The sequence below is a fragment of the Pleurodeles waltl genome, chromosome 1_2 (assembly GCF_031143425.1).
Source record: "Pleurodeles waltl isolate 20211129_DDA chromosome 1_2, aPleWal1.hap1.20221129, whole genome shotgun sequence".
Classification (NCBI taxonomy): domain Eukaryota; kingdom Metazoa; phylum Chordata; class Amphibia; order Caudata; family Salamandridae; genus Pleurodeles; species Pleurodeles waltl.
Window position 1 is genome coordinate 657,505,150 of NC_090437.1, and position 14,652 is coordinate 657,519,801.

A 14,652-nucleotide genomic window follows, 5' to 3' on the forward strand; every position below is an offset into this window, starting at 1 on the left:
GTGGTTGGACATCCAGTTTTTAGTCTTTAAGAGCATATTTGAAAGCAGGGCAACGTGCTCTGGGGATGAGATTTTCTTGTCTATTTGGGTATCGGCGTAGAGGTGGAAGAAAATCCCAGAGTTTCCTAGAATCACACATAGTGGTTCTAGGTAGAGGTCGAAGAGGGTTGGGGAGAGGATTGAACCTTTGGGGACACCTTGGTGAATGCTAACTGGTCTTGAGAATGAGTTGCCCATTTTCACAATTTGGGAATGGTTGGGTAGGTAAGAGGAAAACCATTTGAGGACTGTTCCTTCACATCCTCTGCGTAGATCAAGAATACAAAGGAGCCCATGATGGTTGACAGTGCTGAATGTGGTGGATAAATCCAGGAGGATGTGACGTTATGGCCAGAGCTGCCAACTTTGGAGCTGGGGAACAAGGTTAAAGTCTCTGCGTCGGCTCAACATCCTGTGTTTCATTTCAGAGACAACATGTAGCATGAACTACAATATGAATTACAATACAGGTTGTACCACTTGGCGGGGTTAGCAAACTAAGTGTGTATAAACAGTGGGCAATTTTGGGATAACTGAATAGAACACTGTCCCGAAGTCCACAATACCCAACACATCAACGCTAACTTCCAGTTGAAGCTGCCAATATATTTAAATCAATTTGTAAAATGTAAATGTCCTACTCCTTGCCAAAGCCTAGCCCTCCACCCCCCACCCCCCAACATCCTTTGTTCCCTCCAAAGGAGTGGAGATGAGAGCCCTACAGTTTGAAAGCCAGGGGCATACATTGGTCAGTACAATTGGGGAGGGTGTGAACTTCAGATTTTCTAACAATCAGGAATGCATATAATGTTAAAATACATTACACGATAAACAGGGTGTATTAGGGCCGGACTGGAAACCCAAAGCAGCCCTGGCTAATTTGTCGGACCAGCCCCTGGGGTGTGTGGGGGGGACGGTGTTGAGTGTGCAAGTGTGAGCTTGCTGCTGCTTTTGTTACTGGGGGCCGATATTGCAGTACCTCAGCAAACCCGGTCCCCAGTCACAACACCGGCCCCCAGTGCTGCAGGACCGGCCCCCACCCTTCCAGCTTCCCCAGAAAACCCAATGCCCGCTACGACCAGTCCGGCCCTGAGGTGCATGAGATGGGCCTAAGGAGCAGTGAGAAGGGAGAGGAATGTGGATTGGTAGGAGTAGAAAGAGAGAAAAAACAGCATGCCGTAAAACAAGCAACATTTGTAAGGACTTTCAAAACGGAGAGGGAGAACATATATGTGCCTTTTGACTGTGTGTATATAAAAATTCCAAGTATAATCCAAAAGACACCTCCCCATACCCGACTGAAAGCACTTGTACCTAGCTGATTATCAGAAAATACATTTATTAGGGGGTATTACACACCAGAAACACTCCTGAAGCTACGCCCCCGCTAAAAGCTAATGTTATAGTACTCCTCACACCCACCTACTTCTCTTGCTAATGTGTTATGCTTCTAGGGGCCATTAATGAGATGGCCACACATCCGGGCTACTATGAGGAGCTGGTGGAGAAGTCCATGGGGAAGTATAACCTGGCCACTGAAGAGATTGAGAGAGATCTGCACCGTTCTCTGCCAGAGCATCCTGCGTTCCAGAACGAGATGGGCATTGCAGCCCTGCGGAGAGTGCTCACTGCCTATGCTTTCAGAAATCCGAACATAGGATATTGTCAGGTAGGTAAAGGTTCTGTAAGCACTACTTTTTTTTACTTATACCTATTATGTATTCTGCACTGTGTAGGTAAATGATGTTGGTGTTTACGTTCCTTGTCTCCATCATCTTTTAAGCATTTAGACCCTGCCTTCACATTCCTTCATTCTAATAAAAAAAAAATAGACCTGTCCTTGGATGGGATAAACCACACTCACACTGCAAGTGTACAGGTTCCTGTGTAGGATTGTGAAAAGCACTTCCTTAAAATGTTTTATGACTTTCTACTGCCTCACACTATAGATCACTGTTGTTGTTCATAAAAAACTGGTATCCAATTTATTCGAATACCCATTTGCCTATGTGTCCATTCTGTAAATCAGTGTTGCTTGCGTTGACTGACATTTGAAAGAAACTACTGACATTTTGTAATTGATGTGTTCTGTTGTTTCCTGTTATGAATAAAAAATATTTCCTTGAAAACATGGTTTGAACTAGTTTTAGTTTGAGCCAAAAGGTGAGAACAAACAGTTATGATCGTTGTGCTACCTAAGTACCCAAAATGCGGACTGAAATGTTAAATTGCAAAACATGACAATAGACAATATAGGATCAACTGATAGAGCAATGTTTTCAGGGGAAATAATAAGGCACGCTCACTGTGAAATACATTAACCAGTCCTCGCCCTAACGTTCAACCAAACGTGATTCTAAACAGGGCACTGACCCTGGCTTTACTCATGATAACAAAAATTACAGCTGCAATACTATTTTCCATATTTTTACTTTGTTTGAACTTGCTCTTAACTTCTCTAAATTTGTATTATTTTTGTTATCTTGACCTTGCGTACTATCTCAGGTGTGGAAAGCCAGACCGCGAGTGGATCACTGTCAAACCCCATTTGGGGGTCAACAGGGCAAGTAGGGACTGCTGGCCTAACTGTGTTGGTTGAGGTGGTTTTCCTGTGATGTCCTAGGGTCTGTCCTACTATATGGATCTGCAAGCAGGGCCAACTACACCGTTTCCGCTTTTGGCCCTCAAGGTTGCAAAGTCGAGCAGTCAAAGGCTTCCCAGGAAGCTAGTGTGGCCCTACACTGTTACCAGGAGTAAAGTTTGTGGGCCAGATTAAAGCGCAGGTGGGGGCTTGCAGTTGGTGCAGGTGAGAAGCTTCCCTGGTTTATGTGACCTGTACGTCAGGGAATATTTCCGTTCCTAGTCAGTTCTCTTTAAGGAGGGTTATAGTTAAAGTTGCCGCATAAATCTGTTGTAAAGTTCACAGGAAATGTCCAGGTCAGTTGATTGTTTAGCTTGACTGCAAGAATGAAGGAGTAGCATAGAGGAGCAAATGGACTTGCGGATGCCAGTGGTGCTAGAACAGTTTTCAGACTAGAGGTGCCGGACAGTGATCTTTGTTCACTAAAACGATAAGTATTTTTAAAAAATCACATTGTTAGTGAATGAGCAAGTGTCACCGCCAAGGAAATACCTGAAGTGCAAGTCTTTGTGTTTGTGTGGAAGGGGAAGTAGATAGTGATGATGTGATAAATTGGCAAAAAATGTCCAGTAATGCGTTTGAAGCACATATTCGAGTATGTAGGTGAATTGTGGTGGAAATATGATTTGGTAATCTAAGTGACTTTTTAGTATGCACATTCTCCATTAATTGTGTTTTTTTGTGCTGATAATGCATCACCTGAAACGACCACAGCAGAGCCACTTCTGGTTGTTATTTGTGGAACAGCTAGATCGTAGTGACTTTCACAAATGAAAATGGTCTGTTTTTCAATTCTTCCTGTTCATTGTACTCGTGTAGTCTCAGACAAAATGCCCAAAGTCTCCAACATTCAACACTATGAGAATTGACTATACTTCTTTGAGAATTATGATAAAAATGCTTTATTCATGCTAGTACCAAAATTCACTCTTAGCTTTACTCTTGAGAATCCAGTGATTCGGAGGTCTTATTATAGTTATCTAGAATCCCTCAGAGATTTACTATCCACAATAACCAGAAATATTGGGATGCCTGTCACCCTGTCCTGTGCTACTGACAATACCCAGAGTCACTCAAGACTCTGTTTTTGATAAAGGTAGACTCGGATAAGAATACTCCTTTTTATATCGTTCATAAATGTACTTTTGTTAATTCAGATACATTGCAAAATCTATTCTTCCCACAGTACTCCAGGTACTTTCTTTGGATAATACCCAGAGCCGTACCATGTTTAACAGACTCACTCTTAGCTCTCCTCCTTATAGTGCACAGTTTTACAGTAATTCAGGGAAATAATAGGGATTTTAATGTGCCACTTTTATTGAGAACCCAAAGTTGTTGCTAAAGAGAAGTTCTGGTCAAGGTTTTTTTGTTATTGTTTTTTTTTCTTCTACTTTCTCTAACCAAAGTTCAAAGAAGAATTACAAATGTATTTTAATTTTATAGCTCTTCAACGTGTGTTGTTTGGTAAGCACACTAGTTTTTCCCTCTTCACAAGGAGATATGGGAGTCACAGAACCTACATTCATGCCTAATCATGACCTGGAACTGATTGTATTTTAAGGTTAGCAGGCACGAGCTCTGATTCTACTTTACTAGAGCCCATACTTAAGAACAGATCCACATTTGCAGTCACACAACACAAACATCCTCTGTCTATCACACATAGCATTAAAACGAGTCCAACACAGTTCACACTGCACTCCCACGCCCTTCCACCAAAACACAAATGCTTATAAGCTCAAAGATTCTGCCTCTTACTCCTTTTTGCTTTAGTATGTATTGAATTACACTGAGATGTAACACTAGGAGAGCACAGGTCTGGTCATCATGCACTGCACAAACACCCGTACATAGCCTGCAATACAAACCCAGGCCCTGCCAACCAAGCACACTGTACATAGTAGCTTGCTACCCTCTGCAGGGTGCGTTGGTGCTGTGTCAGCATCATGAATCTCTATGTAATTGCAATTACAGAACATGCATCATAAAACAGTGCACGATTCCTGACTTCGTATTTGCACTGATTCAGTCAATCTGAAGAGCATAAATACGTGTTTTGGTGGTTTGCAGAATACTAACAGTGACAATAGAAGGACTCCTAAGTAGAAGGTGAGTTACAAAGAGTGATGCAGTTGTTCTTCTTGTACGCGCTGCACAGACGCATACCCTAAAGTGAGAAGAAGACAAGTGCCACAGGTGAAAGGACGTGGCAGAACAAAGCATGATATATTCGACCAGAGCACAGCATAATCTAATGTGAACTTATACAGAATTTCCAAGACACTTTCGTAAAAACTGCTGCTTATAGTTCTGTCATTTACAGCATGAGAAAAATGTCAATATAGGTTTAAATGATTAAATAATAAGTACCAGTGTCAAGAAAATGTTTTCTGGCCTCTTTCACTTAACAAACTTACAACTTATCTTTGGCTAAGTTTAATCACAAAGCTCATACTTCAAGAAAAACACTCAGCATGCAACCTTGTTGTTCATTATAATTTTTAACTTGTTCCAAAGTATCCCAGCACCTGTTGCTCCTCTATTTCCAGCACTAGAGCTGCTGGTGAATGCAGCTACTCATCCAGGTGGCCCAGCCCTCCCTCCGTACAGGGTGGGGTGCAAGGGCAGCTGCTCCGGAGATGTTGGCTCTGATTAGACGAGCCACACTATTCTCAGGAGTTGGCTTCGGTCCTCTGGATCGTGGTGTGGGTTTCCAGTCTTGGTGTGCAGAAGCACAAGTCCATTGTCCCTCTTTGGTGGCAGTTGGTATAGCTGGCATGCGGGGGCAGAGGGCGGTAGTGTGTTGATTAGGCCGACATTGCTTATGGTATAAACCACCAGGAAGCCGGAGAGACATTCAGGAAGACTAGAGTCAATTCTGGCCTCTCCAGTTGCATAACAATGGTGGCACTGGTAAATAGTTGCTTGCCCTGAAGCTGAATAGCAACATATAGCCATTATTTGGGTGCATTGAACCCCTAACACCGTCGGGTCCCAGTGCCACTGCACTTGCTGCATTATCAATAACTATGCCCTTGTATTACTCTCCTACAAACAGTCCACTCTTCTGGACCGCCCTTCTTCTCGGCTCAGCAGTTGAACTTCTCCTTCCATGGCAGTCAGCTACTGAGCAGCCAGACACATTTCATCCCCAACTCCGCAGGTCAACAGGATATCAGGTCACAGTCAGACCCAACGCTCTTCCACAAGGTGCTCACACTTCATATCATTTTCTCTCACCCTCGGGAAACTGGCTGCTTGAGAGACACCATCCCCAGATCTCAGCAGTTCTCGCTCACAATCTCACCTGCTTCACATAATATGAATATGAATATGACTGACATGTCAATATTTTCCACGCGTGAAGATATCTGGTCTTTCTTTGTAGGCTATGAACATTGTCACATCGGTTTTGCTTCTCTATGCCAAAGAGGAGGAGGCGTTCTGGCTGCTTGTTGCCTTATGCGAGAGGATGCTACCAGATTACTACAACACAAGAGTTGTCGGTAAGTTAGTAAAGGCAGCTTCTAGAAAACTGTCAACATTTCTCATCTAAAATTAACTTTTGACATTTGGTCATTAACAGAATTTGAATCTGTGAGTACAGGTTTTGGGATCACTAACACCTAAATAGGTGTGGAAATGTAGGCCTCTCACGCTTCTATGGAATTATGTTAAAACATAGGAAAAGAGAAAATTAACTTGCATACATTGAAATTGCATAATATCAAAACAGCTTGTTTTTTTCTCATGTTGTATTACTAATCTGAAATAGATGCTGTTCACGGTGTTCACCAGTTGATAGATGCGGGTCAACTGTGTCAGGATAAACTATGGCCACAGCAAAGTAAAGAGCAAATATAACATTTTTGAAAAAGTGTGCTGTAAGACCTAAGAAGAGGTACTGAATAAAAGAGCCAGAATAATATGACATGACATACTGAGAATCCCCCAAAAAAGTTGCAACCTGAGACAAAGCAAGTAATTAATTCATCAGTGAACTCAATTCTGCACTTCATGACTAAAATTTTAAATCACCTCATGTAAGGTAAAGACACCCTGGGGTATTAAAATGCAATTAAACACTAGGAGTTTCAACAGATCATTACCCAGTCACTGCCTTCAGAAACTTTGTTTGGCCCCACAGATTTGCCATATTATTGGGAAGAGAGCCTACCTTCCATAGTGTTAGCAACGGGTCCCAGTCTCTGTTCTTCATTCTGTTGAAATACTTAATTACTAAACAATGGCTCAAATATTCAATCTGAATGTATGATATTTGATTAATTTTTTCTACCCCCTCACTCCAAATATGAATTGCATCCCTTAAGAAATTCAGCTTGGAAAGGAATCTGCAAAAGGGTTGAACATTACCTATACACCTGTGTTCACAATGCCAGATATCCTTCTCTTCCTACAGGGCACTTTTCAAGGCATTTTGGTGCCCTTGCTGTCTGTACATAAAAATCAAGTATCTTCTAATGTAAAGTACCTCAGAAAACTTATCAATTAAAAATAACCTTTCATGCTTCAGTCCCAGTCTGTTAAATCATCTGATAAATATACAAAAAGCAAGACAATTTGGACATGCATACTGGAAGGCAAGAGGAATCTTGCTCTGTGTGCACTAGTCCATTAGTACATTTCCAACCAGCCAGTGTTGATGAAAAAGAGAGCTTAGGGTTTGGGACTCTCGGAGAATTTAGTAACTTATTATTTTATTGTACTGGAATCGGAAAAAGAGATGAGGAAAAGAATCAGAAGTAAAGAAACTGTAGCAAAAATAAATTTGTGCAAAATTCCTCCACTACAAGTGTCCCCACTTTGGGTTAAGATGACTACAAATTTAAAGGTTGAAATATGGAAATGTAAGCATAATATACTAACGGGCAAACATTTAATTCAGAATAGGAACTTCAGGTTCACAAAAATGATCTCCATTAAAGTGTCACTTTCCACCATTAAGAGCAGCAAGAGGAAGAAGTGTAGTTAAACCTCCCAAGCAATGGCTAAGTAAAAAAAAAAACGATAATTTTAAAGATAACACGGTCTTTACGCCAGACTTAGAAATGGGATCGCCAAAGCCAACACATCCTTTAAGAATTATCCTACAATATATTTAGACATTTACAGAAGAAGGACAAGTACCAAGAACTTACAACCACTAAATCAGTCAGTAAAGGAAATACTAAATTACATCTGGTTGACTTTGTAATAAATGTTCATGGAAAACAAGTCACCAAAGCTTTGTTTTCCTCTCTAATGGCCTAACGCATAGTAAAAAAGTGTATCACATCAAGTGTAGTTTCTTGGACTTCAAAATGTTCGGCAGAGTAAATCAGTCATGGACACTCAAGGAGGTCTTTTCTTAAAGCAGTCTTCAAGCAACCAGCACTAACAAACAGTATACCAATATTGCACTACTTTCAGAAATGGAAAACATAGGTATAGTAATTTATAATAGAAATAACAACTTGTGTCCATTACACATTCTGTTCTTTACAACAATCTATATGGTATTCTGTTGTAAAATTGTCCGGATTTTAATGATTATTGCCACTAAAGTGGTGTTGCATGCTATGCAGTGGGGGCAGTTCCATCATCTAAATCTTCTAGTGGGGTACATTCATGGTTTTGTAAAAGGGGGTGTTTGGTGCATAATTACTTTTTATTACTGGAGGAGAATTGGCTGTGAGTTTTCCAATTTTAAGTCTTTTCAGTAATACGTAAACAGGCCATTAAGAAAAATATGGGGTGGTTGTCAATAGGGATGTTATCCTTGTGTCAACTAAAACACTATGGATTTGTAAACGTTTTCTTTCTGAATATCCATGGATATTATGGAGCTTATTTTCTTGCATTGAAAGAATCAAACCTAAGAAATATGTTTGATAAATTTACATATATACGTTCTGTGATTACAATGTCCGTTCTGTGATTACAATGTCCTTAGAAAAATGCTTGCATTTAATTAAATCTGACATAACTAAGATAACTAAACATTGTGTATGCTCATTGATAATTGCTGTAGGTGATTTTAATCTAAAATACAACCCTTTAATGGCGGATGCCACTATGATACAGCTATTAGGTGCCTGTACAATACCTCCAGCTCAGATTCCCCTGGATGTAAATTTGAAATTTACTTTAGAGATGAGTCATCTATTAGGCTTACTAGGGCTGATTAGCCTAGAGGGCCACAGCCCTCCTAATATTCTGCCAGGACCTACTTTTCGATTCACCTCCCAAAATGGTCCTATTGGTTATATTTTTTCCCTGGCTTTACTTTCTCCATCATGAAGGAAGGGACCACAGGCCAGTATCTGGTAGTGTCTTGGTGAGTTCTTCCCTCTTGGAAGCTTGTGTTCTTCCAATGACCAGTGGAGTATCCACGAAGATTAAAAACTAAGTTGGATGTGAATTTGATAATGCAACACTCCCACATGCAAGATTTTACTTTAAAGATGTATGATCTTGAAGTTTCTGAGGATAAACTTGTCTTGTATGGAAATACAATTAATAGAGTTGAAGCTTGTTTTTTGTTTGTTAAAACTGGGTATTACATTTAAATGCACACAGGTACAGACACCGTCTAGACATCAAAAACAGTATGATAGTTTCTGTTAGAGCTAAAAAGCAAACGAAAGAAACTGTAGATAATGGCAGAATGTGAGTACGATACAAGTGTCATTGTAAAAACAAAAGTGACTGCAGTAGAATATAGGCTTCTGATAAGGGGAAAATAGCAAGCGTTTTACAGTTCCAAGTTTCTGATAAATGTAACATATTCAGTTAATCTAAAAACATTATGACTTTTATACTAAGGTGGCTCATTAGAAGGAACAAATGTGCTTCTTTTTATTGTACTGAAGGGCGTCTGGATTGCCCACCTGATAAATCTCTATAGTGGTCGGGGTGAAAATAGTAATGATTTAACTTTTGTACAAGATAAGGAAATACAATGCAATTTTGTACTCTAAATTAATTAATATAGCAGCAATTAATTCAGATCTCTGGGCCAGATGACCTCTTGACAATGATCTTAAAATCAAAGGTGAAATGGTGGGCCCAAAAATTACAATTTCCCCAGGTCTCCTCTCAGTCTTTTGTGCCCTTCATCTATCTCATAATGCAGGTAGATCTCTGCTACTGTCAGTCACAAAAGATTGGGATCCAGACAGCCTTAAGACCCCTAAATTATTCACTTCTTATTTGGCTGATCTACTCTCAAACTTTGCGAACTAAACTCTTTTTCACTTAAAATAGATGGGGCTCATGTTCCTTGCTTTATGCTGATAAATGCTTGTTAATGGATTATACTGCCTTATCAGTCCTGAGGAAATTATTAGCTTTGCATACTTAGTGTTCAAAATCACTCAACTGTAAATACATTTTAAAAGTTATGATTTCTTGGGGCAAATACAAAATTTCTCTTGGTCATCTGAAAGTATATAGTGGAACGTGTAAGCTCCTACAAATATTTAGGCATCTTCACTTTGACTTTAAATTGCTTAGGACATTTTTAGTTGCCATCAAGGAGGTCCTTTCAGGTAGAAGGGCTTTACTAAATTTAATTCTGGATTTATTATTGGCTCTACTAATAACAGCTTTTAACAGTAAAGTCTCACCAATGCAGAATTGTTTAGTGATCTATGGGTTTCCTGGAAGACTTCTGATGGGTGCACCTGGAAGCATCTTTAGTGCCTGCAGCCAAATGACCCAGGCCCAGAGATGTGAGCTGGGACATAATGGCAAGTAAAAAAATATTTAAAGTTGTGCAATCTCTCTCCAGCAGGATTCTAACTAAAATTTCATCCAGATTTTACAAGGAGATTAGATTCAAACCCATACAGAGATTGGGCTTAAAGAAGTCAGATAAATTGCTATAGAAACCTGCATGTGTGCTATGGATGGGTCTCAAATTGGGATCCCTTTCCTTCACAGCATTATTTGAAACATATGCTACTGCAGATACCACTGGTTAAAGTAAAGAAGCATTTGTATAATAAATCTTCACTTAATCTCACCAGATCTACCTTGGGTAAATCCAAAATGTTTTTGTATATGAATTATCTGATTGAGGGCTAAGATATTGAAAGTATCTCCTCCATTCCAAGTGTGGCTTGTCATTTGGAATTAAATGAAAGGAAATGTCTGTATCCTTTAAATGTTTAATGCACGATAGCCCATGTGCTATTGTATTGTTTACTGTTCTTTAGCGCAGCAAGTTTATAAAATGTTTATTTCCACATTTCGAAATTCTGACTTTCCCAGCCACAACGACAATGCATAATGAGGAATTGGCAGTTGAACTAGGCAGTTACGTTAATCTGTAAAAAATGATTCTAAGAACGTGTTTTAGTTATTTGTATTACTGGTGATAAATTAATTTGTGTAACAGATAAATTGCATAAATAAAATGTAATCTTAATCTTATTTTATCTAATTATTTGCTCCTGTTTGCATTCACAGGAGCCCTGGTAGATCAAGGGGTGTTTGAGGAGCTGGCCGGAGACTATGTCCCCCAGCTCTATGACTGCATGCAGGACCTGGGGGTTATTGCCACCATCTCCTTGTCTTGGTTCCTCACACTGTTCCTCAGTGTCATGCCCTTTGAAAGTGCAGTGGTGGTGGTGGACTGCTTCTTCTACGAAGGGATCAAGGTGATCTTCCAGCTTGCACTTGCTGTGCTAGAGGCCAACGTGGACAAGCTTCTGGAGTGCAAAGACGATGGAGAAGCCATGACAGTCCTTGGAAGGTAAAATAATCAACTTATGGGCTTGGCTTCAAATCCCTCACTCAGTTTCCGTGTTCTGAACCACTGTCTGTACATAAATGCATTAATGGCCAGCAATAACTTTATCAAGGCAAATGGTGACTGTCAGTCTGGCTCAAAGAGTGCTAACTGGGACATATAGAGGCTGCCTATGTGAGGTTGGAATAGCAAGAATCCCACAAGAGCCTGGCTCTGGCTCTGCCAGCTCAGCAATCTGGTGGATGATTGGAGATTCGGTTGAAGTGAAGGGCACCGTAGATGAATAGTTTGTCGTAGGATACTGCTTTCAGTAGCCTTGCACATCTGTTGGTGCCCTTTGTGGACTTGGCCAGAACAGATTTAACCAAACTACTTGTTTGCAAGAAATTAAACAATTTTGCTCTTGATGAAAACTAAAGTTTTATTGGATGCTTCAAAATTGTTTAAATGTTAGTCAAACGAGTTCTGTTGCATTAATCGTCTGTTTTAGTTTCTCATTCACTGATGAGTTTGTTTACTGACTCACTAGTTTTTTATGCCATTTTATGGTTCTTAGGTACTTGGATAGTGTCACAAACAAAGACAGCACTCTGCCTCCCATCCCTCACCTGCATTCACTCCTGAGTGATGATGTGAAGCCCAGCCAGGAAGTAGATATCTTCAGACTCATCCGGACATCCTATGAGGTAAGTCTTATAACAAGATGCACAGAAAATGGTTCATGAGGATGATGCTTTAAGTACAAAATTTGGTGTCAATTGTGCCTGGTATAGATGTGGAACAGGTATCTAACATCAGCTGACAGGTTTTCTTGTCAAAACAAATGTGTGTTTATGCCTGTCATACCATACAAACAGTAGAACATATCTTCTCTCATCTGTAATTCATGCCCAAGACCCAGACATCTACCACTCTTGCCCTAGCACATCTTGTTTATGCAAATGGTCAGTACCTTGGAGGTTTCTCTTTTATCTAAGTGAAAGCTACAAATAATGCAGATCGCAATAGTGCGACAGTTCCTACACTTTAACATAAGTACCCATATGCCCCTGACCTTAAAAGCTGTTCAATTTCTTCACTTCTTCATTACACTCAAAGGCTGTCAACTGGACGAATCCAGCCTTTTTAGAAATAAAGCACAGAAAAAAGCTCTGTGGTCCAGACTGGCAAAGCTAATCATCCCACCTTGCAACAGTAGTCAAATAGGTGGTACCACTTTCTTCTTTCAAGTTTCTCCATTGTGGAATCCTCTCTCACCAAGAATAAGAGACCTTAAGACAACCTAGAATGTTAAAGGCTATTAAAGACCCGAGTCTTAACTACACCAAAAGAAACGGTTTGCGACAGAGTGACGTTATCACTCGCATTAAGGATACAAAATGAACCAGCCCTATATCTGTGCTGGCTACCATATGCAAAATACATGCGGTGGCTATTTTTTTATTACATCTTTGGGCAATGCAAGAGGCTGCAAATGAATTCCTGATATAGTCAACTACAAACGGTCACTCAAGGAGCCACGGAGCCACTCCAGATGACGATGGATTTTATTCTAAATCAGTAGGGCTGGCTTTAATAGGATTTTTTTGGGACAGGATATGAAACAGTGCATTTGTGGATGCGAGGTTGCAACAAGTAGAAAATTAGAACACTGCTGTGATGATCTAACTCTGATAAAGTCTCTTTAATAAGGAAATACGATAAAAATGCTACCACAACCATCTGGGTAACTTCTGAATTTTCATATCAAGTGCTGCGCATACAGGTATGCGACCTTACACACATGCTTGCATTATACTAGATTGTGCTAGTTCGACCACAGGCCAGACTACCCACATGACCCCTGCAAAACCATTACAAAACAGCATTTACAGACACATGAATGACGTCGTACATGCCGAATAACATTACCTATTTTGGAAATTTGAGTGGATATGACATTGCACAGTTGATTTGATGACGCTTTTGTGACAACTTTACATAACAAATTGCAGAGCAAATTGCATCACAGATTTCCCAAGAACTGGATGATAAACAGCATGCACATTGAAAACTCCTTATGCATGGCAAAGTCTCTCTTTAATGTTGTATGGCAGACTAGCATGCTCTGTATCTGCAAAGGAAGTCGGTGGCTCTTCAGGGAAGAAAGCACTGTAGAAATTCTACTACTATACAAAACAAGCATTTACAATGCATCGGGTCTCGCGTTTGCTCGTGTTAGAGCCGATCGCGTTGTAAACTCCTAACCCGACTTTTCACCTATCGGGCAAAAGTGCATTTATGCACGTAACCCGAAAAAGTGAAATCAAGTAGGTAAAGCGCTCGACTTCTGCCAAGCGAGATCGGGGTCGTAAATTAGTTTTAAAAAAAAGTCCACCAGCCGGATGGAAAACAGCGAGCCTCGCATGTTTTCTGTACTTGGTCGCTGCGCTCGAGGAGGGCTAGCCACCGGAAAAGGCATGACCTATGCGTGCCTTCGACTAATGAAAGCAAGCCAATTTAATTAGGGAAGCCCACGAGCCAATAAAAAGCACTGACGTGAAGTTGACAGGGCTCGGAGCCCTTTTCTAAATACTAAAGAGTCTCCCTGCTATACGCATGCGCGAGCGCATGCAAAGCAGGCTCGACCCTAAAAATACTCCACCACGTTATATTTTCGAAAGACCTGCATAGCTACAAAAGTTGCTTCAAATGTAGGATTTAACTTAAGAAACTGTAAAATGAATTCAGCTCTATGAGAAAATTATGTACGTTTGATAATGCCAACGGCACCATGTATGTACATATTTCATTTGAAAGGCTGAACAGTTTTTGTAGAATCAACATTGGTGTTTTTGTTTTAGGTAGGTAAGGAATTTGGACTAAAGGAATCTGTTAACATTGTCTGTCTTATCCAGCAAACCTCGCACAGATAGCTTGCAGTGGTAGATAGTTCTGGCTCTGTTATCATTGTTTTTCAGTTTTCCATAAATATTTTGTGCACATTATACTTGATTCGTATACTTTGTGATGAACATACAAGTATCTCTACTTTCTCCTGATGTGGATGTTTTACATTCAGTAAATATTCCCTTGCCAGACACAATGAATATAAAAATATTGGATGGATTTATTTTAGTGACAAATCTCTTTGCAATATGTGTGAAACCGCATTCTAAGAATGCCATATCAATAAGTATTTCTTAATATCCTCAAGTTATCAAAATATTGCTGC

At 40.1% G+C, this 14,652-nt stretch overlaps 1 protein-coding gene across 1 annotated transcript in view; it reads left to right on the top strand.

Annotated features, from left to right (window-relative positions):
- Nucleotides 1–14,652, top strand: part of TBC1D9 (TBC1 domain family member 9) — a 404,439-nt gene that overhangs the window by 284,050 nt on the left and 105,737 nt on the right. Inside the window, exons 10-13 of the mRNA XM_069242582.1 lie at nucleotides 1,494–1,708; nucleotides 6,072–6,189; nucleotides 11,156–11,441; nucleotides 11,995–12,124. Of these exons, the coding sequence (XP_069098683.1) occupies nucleotides 1,494–1,708; nucleotides 6,072–6,189; nucleotides 11,156–11,441; nucleotides 11,995–12,124 (749 nt within the window). The remainder of the gene's footprint in view (nucleotides 1–1,493; nucleotides 1,709–6,071; nucleotides 6,190–11,155; nucleotides 11,442–11,994; nucleotides 12,125–14,652) is intronic.